The 18,672-nt window shown below is 48.4% G+C and overlaps 1 protein-coding gene across 1 annotated transcript; it reads left to right on the forward strand.

The window, feature by feature from the left end:
* The first annotated feature begins 1,286 nt into the window (after positions 1 to 1,286).
* Positions 1,287 to 14,891, forward strand: LOC310684628 (uncharacterized protein). Its single transcript, XM_083456039.1, has 5 exons — positions 1,287 to 1,584; positions 7,890 to 8,148; positions 10,212 to 10,245; positions 10,878 to 10,998; positions 13,725 to 14,891. The coding sequence occupies exons 1-5, from the start codon at positions 1,527 to 1,529 to the stop codon at positions 14,030 to 14,032; spliced, it is 780 nt and encodes a 259-aa protein (XP_083312165.1). The 5' UTR covers positions 1,287 to 1,526; the 3' UTR covers positions 14,033 to 14,891.
* The last annotated feature ends 3,781 nt before the right edge of the window (positions 14,892 to 18,672 follow it).

An 18,672-nucleotide genomic window follows, 5' to 3' on the forward strand; every position in this document is an offset into this window, starting at 1 on the left:
TCTTCCTAATGTTTAGGTGGAATCGTCTTTCTTGTAGTTTGGATCCATTGCTCCGTGTCCGCTTCACTGGAGCAGCAGAAAACAACCTTTCTCCCTCCTCTAGGTGACATCCTTTTCTATATTTGAACATGGCTATCATATCACCCCTTAACCTCCTCTTCTCCAGGCTAAACATGCCCAGCTCCCTTAGCCGTTCCTCATAAGGCATCGTTTCCAGGCCTTTGATCATTTTGGTTGCCCTCCTCTGGACACGTTCCAGTTTGTCAGTGTCCTTCTTGAACTGTGGTGCCCAGAACTGGACACAGTACTCCAGGTGAGGTCTGACCAGAGCAGAATACAGTGGCACTATTACTTCCCTTGATCTAGAGGCTGTACTCCTATTGATGCAGCCCAGAATTGCTGCATCAATAGTAGTATAGGGTCATCTAGTCCAACCCCCTGCAAGGCAGGAATATTTTTGCCCATCGTGGAACTCGAACCCAAGACCCCGAGGTTGATAGTCTCATGCTCCCACGACTGAGCTATTCCAGCTGTTCCTGGGTTGGCTGAGAAGAAAGGAAGTAGAAAAAGAAAAGAAATTGCAGGGGTGCAGCTCAGCCAGATGGGCAGGGTTCAAATAATAAAATTAATATCATCATTGTTATTACAGTGGTACCTTGGGTTACATACGCTTCAGGTTGCATACGCTTCAGGTTACAGATTAAGTACTTAACCCGAAGTACCATTGTATTTGGAATCATAACTGGAATTGTAGAGTTGCAATATTAGCTAAAGTAAACCTGGCAGGGGGGCATAATAATAATAATAATAATAATAATACTGTAATCATCATCATACAAACTAATAGCAGACCTAAAAACTAAAACGGCAACCAAGCTGGCAAAGCCAGAGTGTTGTAGTGGTTAAACTTAAAGCTTGGCACTAGGACCCGGGAAAGACCCGGGTTCAAACCCCGCCAGTGGGCTTGCCCTTGGGGGCCCATCACTGCCTCTTAGCCCATCCTACCTCGCAGGGTTGTTGTGAGGATAAAACAGAGGCAGGGGCACCATGCGTGCCACCCTGAGCGGGAGGGAAATAAATCAAATAAATAATAAAAAAGGGAAAAGTCACAGAACCGGCAGCAGGGTGTAGAAATGGCCCTGCCCGGTGCCTCAGTGAGGGTGAGGGTGCCTTCCAGAGTGCCTTGCGAAAGCGAGGAGCCACCACAGAAAAGGCTCCGTCTCCTCCCCCTTCACCCCACACGGGTATTGAGGCATCATCCCTGGTCTTTCCCAGTCCAAGAATCCAGCCAGTGGCCAGACTGGTTGAATTGGGAGGCCACCCTCCGTACACACAGCCTGCCTTCCATGGATAGGTGAAGAGGCTGCTCCCAGCTGGGCTCTGATTGGCTGAGAGGGATGCTGCTTCAGGGATGCTCGGGGATTAGACGATCAGAGCAGCAGCATCGGCTTGTTTTCAGAGCCTCTGCCTGCCTGCGCCTGCCCCCTCCTCGCCACGCCGCCCTCTGATGGGTGGCTCCCGGCGGGATGAGCAGCGCCGCAGGGATTCCCCCGGGGATCCATCAGGGCTACCTCCGCAAATATGGTGAGTTACCCCAACTCTCACCCACCCCACGACCCTGGAACTCTGCTCCATCAGGGCAGACATGCATCATCCTGCCCCTGGCATCTTGTTGGGGGGCGGGGTGGGAACAAGAATCCATGTTGTTGTTGTTGTTTCTGTTGCCTAGGTCTCCTGCTTGTCCCGCACCCCCTCTTTTAAAAAATGCTTTTTAAAGAAAGAAACCACTTTTGCTTGCAGGGCTGCTGAGCGTTTTGCAAAAGACCTTGTATACTTCTCCCTCTCCCCATTTCATCCTCACGACAGCCCTGTGAGGGAGGTTAGGCTGAGAGTGAGGGGCTGGCTCCAACCACTAGGCCATAGCTGTCAACGTTTCCCTTTTTTATTCCCGTATTCCGAATAGGATTCCTCGCAAGAAAAGGGGAAAGTTGACAGCTATGCACTAGGCACCCACAGCCACTTCCCAGCTTAATTGGCTCAAAAACCTGTATTTGTGTATAAACGTGTATGTGTGGGTATGCAAATTGGTGGAACTTTTGAGTTGCTAGCCCCTGTCTAGATTAAGGGATGTTGCTGTTGTTTAGTCGTTTAGTCGTGTCCGACTCTTCGCAACCCCCTGGACCAGAGCACGCCAGGCACTCCTGTCTTCCACTGCCTCCCGCAGTTTGGTCAGACTCATTTTACTAGCTTCGAGAACACTGTCCCACCATCTCGTCCTCTGTTGTTCCCTTCTTCTTGTGCCCTCCATCTTTCCCAACATCAGGGTCTTTTCCAGGGAGTCTTCTCTTCTCCTGAGGTGGCCAAAGTCTTGGAGCCTCAGCTTCAGGATCTGTCCTTCCAGTGAGCACTCAGGGCTGATTTCCTTCAGAATGGAGAGGTTGGATCTTCTTGCAGTCCATGGGGCTCTCAAGAGTCTCCTCCAGCACCAGAATTCAAAAGCATCAGTTCTTTGGCGATCAGCCTCCTTTATGGTCCAGCTCTCGCTTCCATACATCACTACTGGGAGAACCATAGCTTTAACTATATGGACCTTTGTTGGCAAAGTGATGTCTCTGCTTTTTAAGATGCTGTCTAGATTAAGGAATATGGAAAGGCAAATGCAAGCCCGGAGAAATCGCTGGGACAAAGCTTATGGGGAGTGGGACTCAAAAGTAGCTGGAAGTAGCACCCTCTCTGCCCCAGAAGATGCCTGCTTCATTCCCTAATCCCGGCTGTGTAGGATCTCAGGGTTGCACAAAACAGCGCTCTGCACATGTTCAAAGGGCCCATTCATCTTTCCTAGCAGTTCATCGTGTCTTTTCCATAACAACAGGTTAATGACTTCTCAACCAGAAGCCAGGTGCTCAGGCTGCTTAAAAATCTCCAGCTTAAAATGTGTAAAGGTTGTTCTTTTTCTCAATTCTAATCAAAGCTGGGGGTGTTTTTTGGAGGGTGGGGACATCTAAATACAGCGTTTTGCAAGAAAGAAGAGGATAGATATGTGATTGTTCCCAAGTAGCTGGTCGTTCTGAAGCTTGCTCTGTACTGCTGTTAATGAGTTTTGTTCCGTATATTGTTGTCCCGGCCGTGATATTTCATGAGGGCGGTATACAGATATTTCTGTAAATAGATAAATATACAAAAGCAAGCAAGCAAAGGAGCAATGAGGCTATGCGATTCAGCCTTGGAGGAGACTTGTGCTCAGGCTCAGCCCTGAAACTAGGTTTGTTGATTTATCATTTGGGGAATATTCAGAATTAGAAGTGAGATTAAGAAGAAGAGATCCCTTCCCTTTGAATCTGCCATTTGAGATTCCCAGACTCCAGGGATTCCTAAAGTCCTGGCTAAGTGTAAACAAGAAGCAGCCCCGTCCTCCTAGCAAGCCCCTGTGTTGTGCCAGCAGCTATGCAGGCAGAAATTCAACAGTTGGAGGTTGCCTTCAGCCTTGTCGGGGAGGGAAGCAGAATGGTTATAGTGATGAGCTGTGCCTGTTGAATTTCTGTCAGCCACACTTTGAGGGTTATTTCATCTTTATTTTTAAATGTCTTAAAAAATCCACAGCTAGGCAGCTTCTACCCAACAGGGGGCTAATTTTGCATTGTGGCAGGTACTAAATTTCTAGAAAGCAGTGAATGCTCCCTCTCATCCTCAGTGAGAGCGATTTACACTCTGTACCTGCTCAGAGGCAGGGACAGCTCCTCTTTCATACATCCCAGGGCTCATTCCTGCTACTGGAGTGGAAGCAGGTGCCAGGCAGGGAAAAAACCCCATAACTTTCTAGGTCAATTGGGATGCTTTTAAATTACATTTTTTTAAAAATCTGCTCCTAGAGCTTTAATTAATTAATTGCATAATTTAGTTGATTAAACCCAAAGCACCAGATCTCCCAGCTGCGCAAAAGGATCAGCTCACCCCGAACCCTGATGACGAGGGGACCCCAGGCCCAAATTTAGCACACTAATAACAATAATAACTTTATTATTCGTACTCTGCCCGTATCACTGAGTTGCCCCAGCATCTCTGGGCAGCTGAGTAACCTTCCTGGCCTGCAAAAGGAAATAACAAAGCTTTTTATCGTTCTGTGATATCGTAATGTTGCATTTTATTGCTTCTTCTGCGTGCGCGAGCGCCTTCCGGGGAAGACGTGTCACTGAGTGGCCTGCACAGATAGAGTCAACAAATAAATAGCTCTTACTGGTTACAGTTTGAGGAGCTTTTAAAACTGGACTGCCAACCACTTCCTTTTTTATTTTATTACTCAGGCCTTCCAACGCTGCAGGCATTAGCAGCAGACAACATCAGCCTCCAAGCTTCCCTCGAGGATTTCTCCTCCTAAAGGCAGAGGAGCCAGCTGGGGTGGCTTTGGGTTGATAAGTTGGCAGCCCTGTTTCACACACACACACAGACCCTCAACCAGTTCTGACTGTGAATTCGTCCCAATGCTTTTCCTTCCGCAATTTCCCCTCCTGCTACAAGATGAACCTTTTCCTCCAACTTCTGCAATAGGGAAGAACGCTGCTTGAAACCTGTTGGTTTATCTGAGCTGCTCTGCTGCACACTGGCAACCACAGACCCTCCCAGGTGCCCCTATTTCCCAGGGACAATCCCGGATTTACAGAAGCCGTCCCGGTTTCTAATTTGATCCTGGAATGTCCTGCTTTTGCCCAGAACGTCCCTATTTTCATCGGAGAAACGTTGGAGGGTCTGAGGTTATGCTACCCCTGAGCCAAGGAGATAAGTAACTATGCAACTTCATATTTTTTTTATTGACTTAAGAAAATTATGTTGTTGTTGTTTAGTCGTGTCCGGCTCTTCGTGACCCCCTGGACCAGAGCACGCCAGGCACTTCTGTCTTCCACTGCCTCCTGCAGTTTGGTCAAACTCATGCTGGTAGCTTCGAGAACACTGTCCCACCATCTCGTCCTCTGTCCTCCCCTTCTCCTTGTGCCCTCCATCTTTCCCAACATCAGGGTCTTTTCCAGGGAGTCTTCTCTTCTCAGGAGGTGGCCAAAGTCTTGGAGCCTCAGCTTCAGAATCTGTCCTTCCAGGGAGCACTCAGGGCTGATTTCCTTCAGAATGGAGAGGTTTGATCTTCTTGCAATCCATGGGACTCTCAAGAGTCTCCTCCAGCACCAGAATTCAAAAGCATCAATTATTCAGTGATCAGCCTTCTTTATGGTCCAGCTCTCACTTCCATACATCACTACTGGAAGAAAATTATACAAACAGCAAAACAAAGAAGTCTGAGTTAACATTGCCTTCTACCAATCAGAGATATATATCTACATACCACCCAATCAGAGATAGTAATAACTATTACAATAGTGAAAATACTAAAAATAGATTTACTTCCCCTTTTGAACTTTTATTCTGGTTACAATATATTACTATTCTGTAAGAATCTATTATATCCTTTGCTGTCCCATATATTATTTTATTTCCCAAATTCAACCTAACCCTCCCCTCCTCCCCACTGCTTCCCTCCACCTGTGTGAGATCTTCCCAACATAATATTTTATCTAGTTGCTTTAACAAAATAAAATAACATGAAAACTTATAAATTATAATTACTTCTTTTGTCCTTACACAATTGCCTATTAAGAGTTCTGCTTTAACACCACATTTCTTCATGTATTCGCCTATGCATTCCCAATCTGTATAGAATTTTCAATTGGAGCCGCCCATGATTGATGGAGTCATTTTTGCCATCTCGGCAAACTCACAAATCATTTGTGGTACTTTTTCTGTTTTCCAATATTTTGCCATAAGTATTCTTGCGGCTGCGGTTATATACAAAAATATATTCCTTTTGTCCTTGGGTATGTCTATAGAGTCGGACCCGACTAAACAACTAAACAACAACATGTCTATACAACTTTTAAATGACATCTGAAGGCAGCTCTGGTTTTGTTTAATGCTTGTTGTTGTTTAGTCGTTCAGTCGTGTCCGACTCTTCGTGACCCCATGGACCAGAGCACGCCAGGCACTTCTGTCTTCCACTGCCACCCGCAGTTTAATGCTTAATGTTTTATGCTTAATGTTTTATTAATGTTTTTATATATGTTGCAAGCCATCCAGAGCGGCTGGGGGAACCCAGTGAGGTGGGCAGGGTATATATAGTAAAATTATTTGTAGTAGTAGTAGTATGGAATAGGACATCCCTATTTTCATCAGATAAATGTTGCAGGGCATGAAAGTGCCTCCCCCAGCCCCCCAGGCCTTTTGGGATTATTGCCGCTAGCATTTGATTGAATCCTAATCCCAAAGCGCCCATGAGAGAATTTAATCATTGTTTTAATCTGTTTGTTGCTGTGCATGATGTTTGTCCCGTCGTCGGCCTGCGACAGATTGATGGAAACGGAATCTCCTTAGTAGCAAATTACTCTGTGGGATAAACGAGCCATCCGTCCACTCAGTAATGAGAGAGCCTGATGAACAGCGGAGGAGAGGGCCAGAGAGGCATAATCCCCACTTCCGTCCAAAAGGGAGCAGAGGAAGTTGCTAGTCCCCAAGAGGCAAGGGTGTTCTGGGGGTTGGTCTGGATGACCCCTAGGGGTCCCTTCCAACCCTACCATTCTATACGATTGAGGTTGAATCCTGACAAGACAGAAGTACAGTGGTACCTCGGGTTAAGTACTTAATTCGTTCGGGAGGTCTGTTCTTAACCTGAAACTGTTCTTAACCTGAAGCACCACTTTAGCTAATGGGGCCTCCTGCTGCTGCCGCGTCCCCGGAGCACAATTTCTGTTCTCATCCTGAAGCAAAGTTCTTAACCCGAGGTACTATTTCTGGGTTAGCAGAGTCTATAATCTGAAGCGTATGTAACCTGAAGCGTATGTAACCCGAGGTACCACTGTACTGTTTTGGGGGGACACGAGGCGGGTGGGTGAGGAGGACTCCCTGGTCCTGAATGGGGTAACTGTGCCCCTGAAGGACCAGGTGCCCAGCCTGGGAGTCATTTTGGACTCACAGCGGTCCATGGAGGCGCAGGTCCATTCTGTGTCCAGGGCAGCTGTCTGCCAGCTCCATCTGGTACGCAGGATGAGACCCTCCCTGCCCGCAGACTGTCTCGCCAGAGTGGTGCATTCTCTCGTTATCTCCCGCTTGGACTACCGCAATGCACTCTTTGTGGGGCTACCTTTGAAGGTGACCCAGAGACTACAACTATCCAGAATGCGGCAGCTAGACTGGTAACTGGGAGCAGCCGCCAAGACCACATAACACCGGTCCTGAAAGACCTACATTGGCTCCCAGTACGTTTTTGAGCACAATTCAAAGTGTTGGTGCTGACCTTTAAAGCCCTAAACAGCCTCAAAGGCCCAGTATACCTGAAGGAGCATCTCCACTCCCATCGTTCTACCCTGACACTGAGGTCCAGCACCGAGGGCCTTCTGGCGGTTCCCTCATTGCGAGAAGCCAAGCTACAGGGAACCAGGCAGAGGGCCTTCTCGGTGGTGGCACCCTCGTTGTGGAACACCCTCCCACCAGATGTCAAAGAGAACAACAACTACAGGACTTTTAGAAGACACCTGAAGGCAGCCCTGTTTAGGGAAGCTTTTAATGTTTGATGCATTACTGTATTTTAATATTTTGTTGGAAGCTGCCCAGAATTCCTGGGGAAGCCCAGCCAGATGGGCGGGGTATAAATAATGATTATTATATTATATTATTATTATAACCAGATTGGGTTGCCAATGGAAAGGTCCCGGGGCTCATATCCGCCTGCAAGTCACACCTTCCGCCCTTGAAGCTAGTCGGCTGAGATTCCTTGGCCTTGAACCAAAACAAATGCTCTCACGCTTCTGACGTCTATTTCCTTGCCAACCTTGACCTCAAGTGGTCCTTTGCAGGAGGCTTCCTTTTCAAGCAGTGGAAGGAGAAGTTCCTCGTCGTTTCGCTGGACGGCAGCCTGCTCATCTGCCCGGATGCCGACTCCCCGGCCGAGCTGGGCATCTCCCTGGGCACCAGCTGCGAGGCCATCCTGGAGGGCAGCGAGATCTGCGACCTGCCCCGCCTTCCTCTGGGGGCCCATATGGACAGCTGCCTGGGGCTGAGTCTCCGCGATGGCAAGTTCCTCCTCTTCCTCGCCCCTGACGGCCAAGTGTGCAGGTGGGCCTGCCCTCCTTCTGTAGTTTATGCTGGGCGCTGGGAGCTGTGGCTGCATGAGGGGTCTCCGCAAATTCACCCAGTCCCCTTTCAAAGCCATCCAAGTTAGTCGTCGTCACTATAACTTGCGGAGGCGATTTCCAACATTCCTAGCATTGTTGCACACCGTGAAATTGCATAATGGCGTGTGACTTAGCTGTAGCGTTCCCAATGCAAGGAAAGATTGGACTCTGATTAATAAAATACACACAAGGCTTGACCAGCAAGATTCCACCTAAACATTAGGAAGAACTTCCTGACAGTAAGAGCTATTCGACAGTGGAATTTGCTGCCAAGGAGTGTGGTGGAGTCTCCTTCTTTGGAGGTCTTTAAGCAGAGGCTTGACAACCATATGTCAGGAGTGCTCTGATGGTGTTTCCTGCTTGGCAGGGGGTTGGACTCGATGGCCCTTGTGGTCTCTTCCAACTCTATGATTCTATGATTCTGTTCTATGATTCTAAGACTCTGGGAGGGGTGCCAATAATAATCATCCTCTCCACCCCTCGGCCCAGGTCGTTTTATTCACAAAAGAAATTTTTACACAGTGTTCTTAAGAACCAATCAGATTTCCTCTGAGCATTTCAAAAACCCCACGTGAGACAAAATCAGATCAGAAGAAAGTCTTTTAACTACAAAGAAACTATTTCCTACTTGAGCATGCATACATTCTGGGGTAAATAAAACAGGATAAAAGGAGGAATGCATTCAGCAAACCAGCGGGACGTGGGTGGCGCTGTGGGTTAAACCACAGAGGTACTGCTCCGGCGGGAAGGTAAACGCCGTTTCCATGCGCTGCTCTGGTTCGCCAGAAGCGGCTTAGTCATGCTGGCCACATGACCCGAAAGCTGTACGCCGGCTCCCTCAGCCAGTAAAGCAAGATGAGCGCCGCAACCCCAGAGTCGGCCACGACTGGACCTAATGGTCAGGGGTCCCTTTACCTTTACTTATTGTTGCACCTTTATGCAATTTATTATTATTATTATTATTATTATTATTATTATTATTATTATATCACAAATATGGAGGACAGTTTTAAATAGTAATGAAATACATGGTGTAAAGTTGGCACAGAGCCTAGAAGCATTTTATTCATACCAATGTTGCTCACATTTTCACATCAAAACTTGATTTTCATATGCAGCCAATATAAAAAATGGCTGAGGGCTCACCACTCTGACTTTTTGCCCCAGGCACATGTGTGCGCTTAAAAGCGACATAGGATCATAAAACTGTTGAGATGGAAAGGACTTTAAGGATCATCCATTCCAACCCCCCACAAGGCAGGAATAAGCCGCTTCGAACCTGCAACCTTGGCGTTATCGGCACCACGCTCCAGCCAACTGAGCTATCCAGGCTCTAGCTTGGATATACAGTGGTACCTCGGTTTAAGAACAGCCCTGTTTACGAACGATTCGGTTTACGAACTCCGCAAAACCGGAAGTAGTGTCCCGGTTTGAGAACTTTACCTCGGTCTAAGAACGGAATCCGAACAGTGGAAGGGCACCAGCGGCGGGAGGCCTCATTAGGGAAAGCGTGGCTTGGTTTAAGAACAGTTTCGATTTAAGAATGGACTTCCGGAACGGATTAAGTTCGTAAACCGAGGTACCACTGTATGTCTGATTTGCTTGGCTTTGCCCCAGAACTTTCCCCATGGAAACCTGCACTTTCGGACTCAACCGGAGCAAATGTCAATTTGGGTTTTCCACCGCTGGCCATTGGCCTGCTTTAAAGAGCAGATTACCACACAGAAAGTTCCAGAACAAAAAGGGGGGGGGGGGCTGCTTTGACACTGAGCTTCAAAGCTCAGACTGCCTTGAAAGATCAAGTGTGGATAAGCCCTGAGTGGGGGAATTTGAACCCAGGTCTCTCCCAGGTCCTGGTCCAACACTCTTAGCCCTTAGGCCAAGGCAGTTACAGCACCGTAAGATGCCAGATGGGTCAACGGAGTGATGCTTGCAGGGGCAGCGTACGTGATGAGGCACAACGGCATCCATAACACAAAATCCTGTTTTCCTTTTTTCCTGCAGACGGTGGCTCGACATCTTGAGAAAAGTCAAAGAGGTAAGGATTTGAAATGGAAACTGTTGTATACAAAAATTGCCCTTTTCCCTTATGGGGCATCCAAGAGTCCACTCCTCTATCAGTTTTTGGTCTGATTGGCCTCTTACTACTGCTGTAAGTCTTGCTGATTCTATATACAGTGGTACCTCGCAAGACGAATGCCTCGCAAGAAGAAAAACTCGCAAGACGAAAGAGTTTTTCGTTTTCTGAGTTGCTTCGCAAGACGGATTTCCCTATGGGCTTGCTTCGCAAGACGAAAACGTCTTGCGCCTTTTTTTAAAAACCGCCAATGCATTCCTATGGGAAACCGTCAATGCACAGTGGTGCTTCGCAAGACGAAAAAATTCACAAGACGAAAAAACTCGCAGAATGAATTAATTTCGTCTTGCGAGGCACCACTGTATTCACAAAATATATAGCCGGACCATATTTTGGAAGGAAAATAAATGAACGCATTCCGATGCTCCACAAATAACCCAGAGATGCATTTTAAATAAAAGGGCACATTTTACTCATGTAAAAACATGGATTTAGATGGCGATTGGGCCAGATCCGGCTCCTAGTTTGCCTACCCATGATCTAGATGACTCTCTGGGGTTCTTCCAACTGTGATTCTCAGCTTCTTTCTGCAGAGCTTTTCCCAGGGATCCCCCTCCAGCTGCAAGCTCCACATCAACTCGCCGGTGAGAAAACGCTTCTGGAAAGCCGCTGGGGACAGCGGGCCTCCCAGCCCCAGCACGGAGAGACGAGAAGGTAGTGGTTCCAGGGGTTGTGTGGGGCACCAGTGGGCCACATATGGGCATCCCTGTCAGGAGCTCAGCCTACTCTCAAGTAGGACCCAGGCAGAGACACATGCCCAACTGCCATGTTCTCTCCCTCCTCGTCGTTCATTCGGGAGCTTCATAAGCTTTCTTCAGCCCGAACATCACAGTGATGCCAACAGACATCAGCACACTTAGGGATCCCCAGAGTCTTCGCAGTTCGTGTGACAGACCTCAGCAACTCAGCATTTTGGCTAATCGACTTTATTTACATATAAACGCACACGGAGCACTGCAACATGGCTCCCTCTCTAGCATCAGACAGAAAAGAGGAAAAGAACAAAGGACAATAGTCCCACTTCACGGAACACAGGAACACAAACATCCTGTCTCCGTCACTTCCCACTCTGTGGAGTCAAAACATCCACCGTCATGTGATAGACAACAATCCCATGACTGCAGTCACGGAGCAGGAATTCTAACATCCCCTCTTGGGTCAGGGCAAGGGAGATACCAATCAGACGGGATTAGCTGGAAGGGTGGCAACCATAATGAACACAGAGGAAGCTGGTATGCTCTACATTCCCCAAACTGGTGCCTTCCAGATGTTTGGGACAACATGTCCCAGCCAGCCCAGCCATATCTTCATTTCCTTGTGGAACTCGCTGCTGCAGGAAGCACTGATGGCTACCATGTTTAGCCTGGAGCATGTTTAGCCTGGAGAAGAGGAGGTTAAGGGGTATATGATAGCCATGTTCAAATATATAAAGGGATGTCACATAGAGGAGGGAGAAAGGTTGTTTTCTGCTGCTCCAGAGAAGCGGACACGGAGCAATGGATCCAAACTACAAGAAAGAAGATTCCACCTAAACATGAGGAAGAACTTCCTGACAGTGAGAGCTGTTCGACAGTGGGATTTGCTGCCAAGGAGTGTGGTGGAGTCTCCTTCTTTGGAGGTCTTTAAGCAGAGGCTTGACAGCCATATGTCAGGAGTGCTCTGATGGTGTTTCCTGCTTGGCAGGGGGTTGGACTCGATGGCCCTTGTGGTCTCTTCCAACTCTATGATTCTACCAAACCAGATGGCTTTAAAAGAGGATTAAGACAAATTAATGGAGGAGAGGACTCTCAGTGGCTACTAGCCAGGATGACTGTATTCTGCCCTCCACAGTTGGAGGCAGCAACGCATCTGAATCCCAGTTGCTGGTGTTGTAAACAAAAATCTGCCCTTTTTCCCTTATGGGGTATCCAATAGCCCATATAGAGTCCTTACATAGGTTCCCTATCGGTAGGAGAAAATAACAGAGGCCAACCAGAGAATATTGAGAAGCAAAGCAGCTCGTAAGCTTGATCTTTATTGATCTGTTGCAACACGGTGCTCCCCTCTCACGCAGGAAAGGAGGAGGACCCAGAACCAAGGTGTGCCTGCCCTTATATAGATATTTTAAATTCCCTGCCCTGGAGCTCAAGACCACCACTCCCATACATCATACATACATCACAGAAGGGGTGTAACCCAAGACCACCAACCCAGATACATCATACCTACTTCACAGAAAAGGCGGTCTACAGCAGAAATCTGAGTGCATTGTTTATCTCGTCTGACAGGTTACCTGTTAATGCTCACTTGATTGGATAACCTGGGGAGCCTGGCCAGTCTTTTGTAGTGATAAATACTTAGTTCCTGAACCAGGTCACAGGCTCACCCTATTCATACACAGACATGCACTTAAGACAGGATTTGTGAAGGAAAAGACAATGGGGAGGCTTTTCCATTTTCCTTTGACCTTGCAGAGAAAACATTTGGTCAGTTTGGGAATCAAAAATGGTTTCAGGTCGGTCTTCCTGTGCTGATCTATGTACGTGCTTGGTTGGTACATTTATGAACATTTATTATATATCCAAGAATTTAAAATTCCTATCACACTGGAAACCACAGAAGGGGAGAGGGCTCTTGTGGCCGGATCCTGCTCGGGGGTTTCCCATTGGTAGGCAGGCTGTATAGCCTTCCGGGTGCTACCACAACAACCATCCACCACAACTGCCCAGCTAGGCTAACTCTCCTCCAATCCTCTTTCCTGGGTCTCACAGTCTCCTTGCAGATGCCAAGACCCAGGTCTGGGGCAAGAAATCTTTGGTGAGAGAACCTCTCCAGAGATTTAACAATCACAAAATAGGCAGCATAGGAAAGCATGGAACTTTGGCTGTAAAACCTTTAAAAATATGTGAACCCCGAAGTATTCCCTAGCACGTGAATAGACCACACATTTGGTCAGCTATAAAACGGTTTACTTACCAAACTCTTCAAAGGTCAGATTCATGTGGTTTTCCGTACAGCAGTCATAAAAAGTTGCACAGGCAGTAAAACGTTTCTTGGTAACAAAACGGTAAAAGTTCCTAAAGTTATCAGGATAGGAGGAAAAGGCTGGAGTTTCAGACTCCATCCTTGTCTGGAACGAAAGAGGCTGGTTAAAGCCATGCAGTTGGAGGGAGCAGGTCAGAGCTCCTCACATGCCGAATCCACATGTAGGCTGAGTACAACAAAAGGCTTCGTTGCCCATTTCCTCCCAAGGTGAGAGGAAGTGACATAGGCAAAGACTGGCAGGACATGTTACTCTATGGCATTAACCCCTTCATGTGCTAACTAGACTCAAGCATGATGGCTATATGAGGCTGGTTACACCCCCCCTCACTCCCCTTGCCCTTTGCTTCTCTCTCCAGTTGCCAGGTCCAGCCTGTGCCATGAAACCTGCTCCCCGCACTGCCTCCGCCACGGCCCCAAGCCCCCCAACACAGGGGTGAAGGCCGCCTGCCTCCTGGTGGGGGGCGCCGCCGCTGGTCCCAGCATGGGTCACATGGTCAGCTCATCCACAGCCGGACCCCCTGCGGACCCCAACCCACCGGACTTCAAGGAACTGGGCTACCACCCCTCGGCCTGTGATTCTGAACCGCAGTACGAGGCGCCCCTGGATTACGACGGGATGGAGCAGGACTTAGACATGGTGGATTTTGGGGGGTTCGCCTTCTAGGCTCTGCCGTTGCCTGGGAGCCCCAAAGGGAGAGAGGTCTAAAGGGCTAAATCGCAGGCCTTCTAATCCGGAGCTGGCCAAAGGGGGTGCTCTGCTCCCTCCCTCTCCCCCAGGACTCAATCGTCTGGCACCCCCTCACAGACATTTCCCACACATGCCCTTCGTTTGGAAAGGGTGGGGGTTCCTGCTTCAGAGATTTACCTCCTTTTCCTGTCCCCCCTCCCCATTTTTTTAAAAAAAATATTTTTTATTGAAGGATTTTTAAAACCAAGGCAACGAAATACAGAAGAGAGTAATGGGATCGCCCCACAAAGAGAGTGGGGAAATCACGAAGGGTTCAAATGAGCACAAAGGACTTTCTCCGTCGGGTGGGGGTGGGGGGCAGCCTAGAGCAAAAGGACTAAAGCTAAGCATTGTGTAGCTACAAAACTACCACAAGGTTTGACCGTGAATTCTTACGGAATCAACCATGCCCATTTGCATTCGGCCAGGGTTTCTTGTCCATGCCTTTTGTCGTTAACGTGAGCAATAAATCCATACCAAACTAGAAGAAAACTACTTTCTTTTTCTTTTTTTGCTCTGTCCTCTGGTGTGTTAACTTTTCTAACAGGGCCGACTCCCATCTTTTAAAACACAAAGCAGCCACATCCACCTGCTTCAGATGTTTCCGGAAACGAGCTATAATGGCTCTGGCTGCGGTAAGAAAATGGGAAATCAACCCTTTATGCTCCCCATTAAACAGATTTTAAAGGGTGGGTTGGGGGTATAGGAGAAACTTCCTTTCCAATGATCTTCCTGGTTTCTTTGAAAACTAGTAGCCAGGCTTTCTTAACCTTGGCGCAGTGCCACCAATGGTGGAGATAGGGTCCTACTCTCCCCCTGTTTTAAAGTCTTTATCTCCCGGTGGAGTACAGGATCAGGTTGAAGGTGCTGTTTTTAACCTTTAAAGCCCTATACTGCCTAGGACACTCGTACCTACAGTACCGCCTCTGCTGGTATGTCCCACAGAGGAACTTACGGTCTGCAAACAAAAACATCTTGAAGGTCCCAGGCCACAGAGAGGTTAGGCTGGCCTCAACCAGAGCCAGGGCCTTTTCTGGTGTGGCCCCGATCTGGTGGAACGCTCTGTCATAAGAGACCAGGGCCCTGCGGGACTTGACATCTTTCCGCAAGGCCTGCAAGACAGAGCTGTTCCGCCTGGCCTTTGGCCAGGGCAAGCCTGACTCCCTCCTTTGGCAATCTTCACAGAACTCCAGCCCAATAGTTGCCATCAATTTGATTTGAATTAATTTTATAATGAAATGATTTTAGAATGTTGTATTATTTTATTGTTGTTAGCTGCCCTGAGCCCAGCTTCGGCTGGGGAGGGCGGGATATAAATAAAATTATTATTATTGTTGTTGTTGTTGTTGTTGTTGTTGTTGTTATTATCAGAAGAGCTGTGGTCTGTAGCTGTAGGTTCCATGTCATAAAGGGGTGCTTGGGCCAAATCTCTGTCTCTTCCCCACCACAGCTAAAGAGTCCCTGACAGATAGCCATCCATCCTCTCTTTGAAAACCTCCAAGGAAGGAAAATCTGCCACCTTCTGAGGATTCCAAGGACCCTTCACCCAGCCTAAGATGCATAAAGGACATTCCACATCCCCTTTATTTTTTCTAGCTCAGGGCTTTCTAGCGCAGGGCTTCTATTCTATATTCTGCTTAGGACCAGCAGGCCAGTCTTTGCACAACAGAATAAAGGTAAAGGGAGCCCTGACCGTTAGGTCCAGTCGCAGACGACTCTGGCATTGCGGCACTCATCTCGCTTTATTGGCCGAGGGAGCCGGCGTACAGCTTCCAGGTCATGTGGCCAGCAGGACTAAGCCGCTTCTGGCGAACCAGAGCAGTGCACGGAAACGCCGTTTACCTTCCCACTGGAGCAGTACCTATTGATCTACTTGCACTTTGACGTGCTTTCAAACTGCTAGGTTGGCAGGAGCAGGGACCGAGCAACGGGAGCTCACCCCGTCGTGGGGATTCGAACCGCTGACCTTCTGATCGGCAAGTCCTAGGCTCTGTGGTTTAACCCACAGCGTCACCCATGTCCCTCATACAACAGAATAAATGCACACAAATCTGACATCGGAAATGGCAGTATCTGAAAAACTTTGCATCTTTCCAGGAGGACCCTCTGTTGCTGACCTCAGCGTGGCAGTTCTTGATTTCCCGGAAGAGATTCCAGCATCAAATTGCTGAATTGCAATTTTTATGGATGTTCGATTCTATCGCCTCAGGCTTACATTTAGATAATGGTTCCCTGTGTACTATACAGCTATTGATTGACTTAGCAATGTTTGGGTGATTGTGTCATCGCTTATTAGCAATTACTGCTGTTGTGAAACATCACTAGATGTATCGCGAACTTGACATAGAGTTGGCACAAGTTCCATTGCCATTCCCCACAAGCACATTGTGTGCAAAGCATACATAGACCGGCCAACTGCAAATAACACATAATGAACCTGTTTGCCTTTGAGACACCACGAGAATTCGTAGTTGCAATGCTCAATGCTCCTAAGTGGTGCAGCTCTATGGGAGAACTGCTCAAAATATGTCAATAATTTCTCAGAACTTTACCATTAATATAGCATCCCTGGTGTGGAGATTTTGATCTAAAAAGAACCTTTCTATCCTAGAAAGACTGGTGACTGGGAGCAGCCGCCGACACCACATAACACCGGTCTTGAAAGACCTACATTGGCTCCCGGTACGTTTCCGAGCACAATTCAAAGTGTTGGTGCTGACCTTGAAAGCCCTAAACGACCTCGGTCCAGTATACCTAAAGGAGCATCTCCACCCCCATCGTTCTGCACTGAGGTCCAGCGCTGAGGGCCTTCTGGTGGTTCCCTCATTGCGAGAAGCCAAGTTACAGGGAACCAGGCAGAGGGCCTTCTCGGTAGTGGCACCTGCCCTGTGGAACACCCTCCCACCAGATGTCAAAGAGAAAACAGCTACCAGACTTTTAGAAGACATCTGAAGGCAGCCCTGTTTAGGGAAGCTTTTGATGTTTAATAGACTATTGTATTTTAATATTGTGTTGGAAGCTGCCCAAAGTGGCTGGGGAAACCCAGCCAGATGGGCGGGGTATTGTTATTGTTGTTGTTGTTGTTGAAAAACCAAAAACCCATTGGTAAGGCACTCCAGCTGCTGGGTGGGTGGGTGATTCATTCATTCATTCATTCATTCATTCATTCATTCAGATGTGGGGTGCTCAGCCTCTCCTGGTCTAAATTCCACTGCTGATTGAGTTTTCTCAGACTTGTTCAGCCACAACAAGTGCTTTGGACTGCCCCTCCCATCAGATCCAGAATCATACGGCTGTGCAAAGAAGAAGAAGAAGAAGAAGAGTTTGGATTTGATAACCCACCTTTCACTCCCTTTAAGGAGTCTCAAAGCGGCTAACAATCTCCTTTCCCTTCCTCCCCTACAACAAACACTGTGTGAGGTGAGTGAGGCTGAGAGACTTCAGAGAAGTGTGACTGGCCCAAGGTCACCCAGCAGCTGCATGTGGAGGAGCGGGGATGCGAACCCGGTTCACCAGATTACGAGTCCACTGCTCTTAACCACTACACCACACTGGCTCTCAAACTGGGGCTGATGGGTGTGGGATGTAATCCACTGGAGCAGTCCAAGTACAACGTTACCTGTCTTGCTAGAGTGGACATGCAGGGATTGTTGGTCCAGCCAGTTGAACTTCCTGTTACACCTGGCTGTAGCATCTTTCCTTTGCATGTGACCAGTAGGTGGGCATGATCTTTCCAGACCTGGTAAAAGGCCAAGTCACGTAGCCACCTCCCTTCTTTTTCATCTTGCCTGCTTCCTGCTTCACTTAGACTGCACTGCTGCTCTCAGCCAGCAGTCCCTGGGCAGTGGCGGAGGAAGGGGGGTGCGGATGTACGGGCCCCCCCAGGTGTCATCACTGGGGGGGGTGACAATATGACAAAAATATGAATTTAAAAATAAATTGGGCTCATGAAACTTTTTAGTTCAGTCAACAAAACGCCGCTGGCACTGGGCGCCACATCGCGAGGGCTGGCACTTACTCCTGGGGCCTGCAGTGTGCCCGGGCCATGCGTCTCTCCTGGGAGTGACATGGTGGCTTGGGTGCCTGCAGACTCCGCGCTGCCTGAAACGGCAGTGTGGGACTTGCGTCTGCCCTCCGCCTCGCCCTACAGCAGAGGGGGAGGCGGCAGGGAGGCTCCACGCAGCGTGCCCCACTCCCATGGGCGGATTGCCCCGCCCCCAGCTGCAGGACGCATGCGCCGCACCCGAGCAGCTATCTCCGCCACTGTCCCTGGGCTATCTCCCATATGGGGTAAACCTATTTCTATGTACAGTCATACCTCGGGATAAATATGCTTCAGGGTAAGTATTTTCGGGTTGTGCTCTGCTGCAACCCAGAAGTAACGGAGCATGTTACTTCCGGGTTTCGCCAACGGTCAAAATGACTTCACGCGCATGTGCGGAAGCGGCGGTACATGACCTGTGCACGCACAGACGTGCAGTCGCTTCTTACGTTCTATTCAGGATGCAAACGGGGCTCCGGAACGGATTCCGTTCGTATCCCGAGATACTACTGTATTTGTAACTTTAAGCCTAAAA

The sequence above is a fragment of the Podarcis tiliguerta genome, assembly GCF_965153285.1.
Source record: "Podarcis tiliguerta genome assembly, chromosome: 8".
NCBI lineage: Eukaryota > Metazoa > Chordata > Lepidosauria > Squamata > Lacertidae > Podarcis > Podarcis tiliguerta.

Coding starts and splice junctions, on each gene's coding strand:
- LOC310684628 (XM_083456039.1), top strand. CDS start 1,527: ATGAGCAGCGCCGCAGGGATTCCCCCGGGGATCCATCAGGGCTACCTC. Junction 8,149..10,211: donor CCTGACGGCCAAGTGTGCAG/GTGGGCCTGCCC, acceptor TTTTTCCTGCAG/ACGGTGGCTCGACATCTTGA. Junction 10,246..10,877: donor TCTTGAGAAAAGTCAAAGAG/GTAAGGATTTGA, acceptor TTCTTTCTGCAG/AGCTTTTCCCAGGGATCCCC.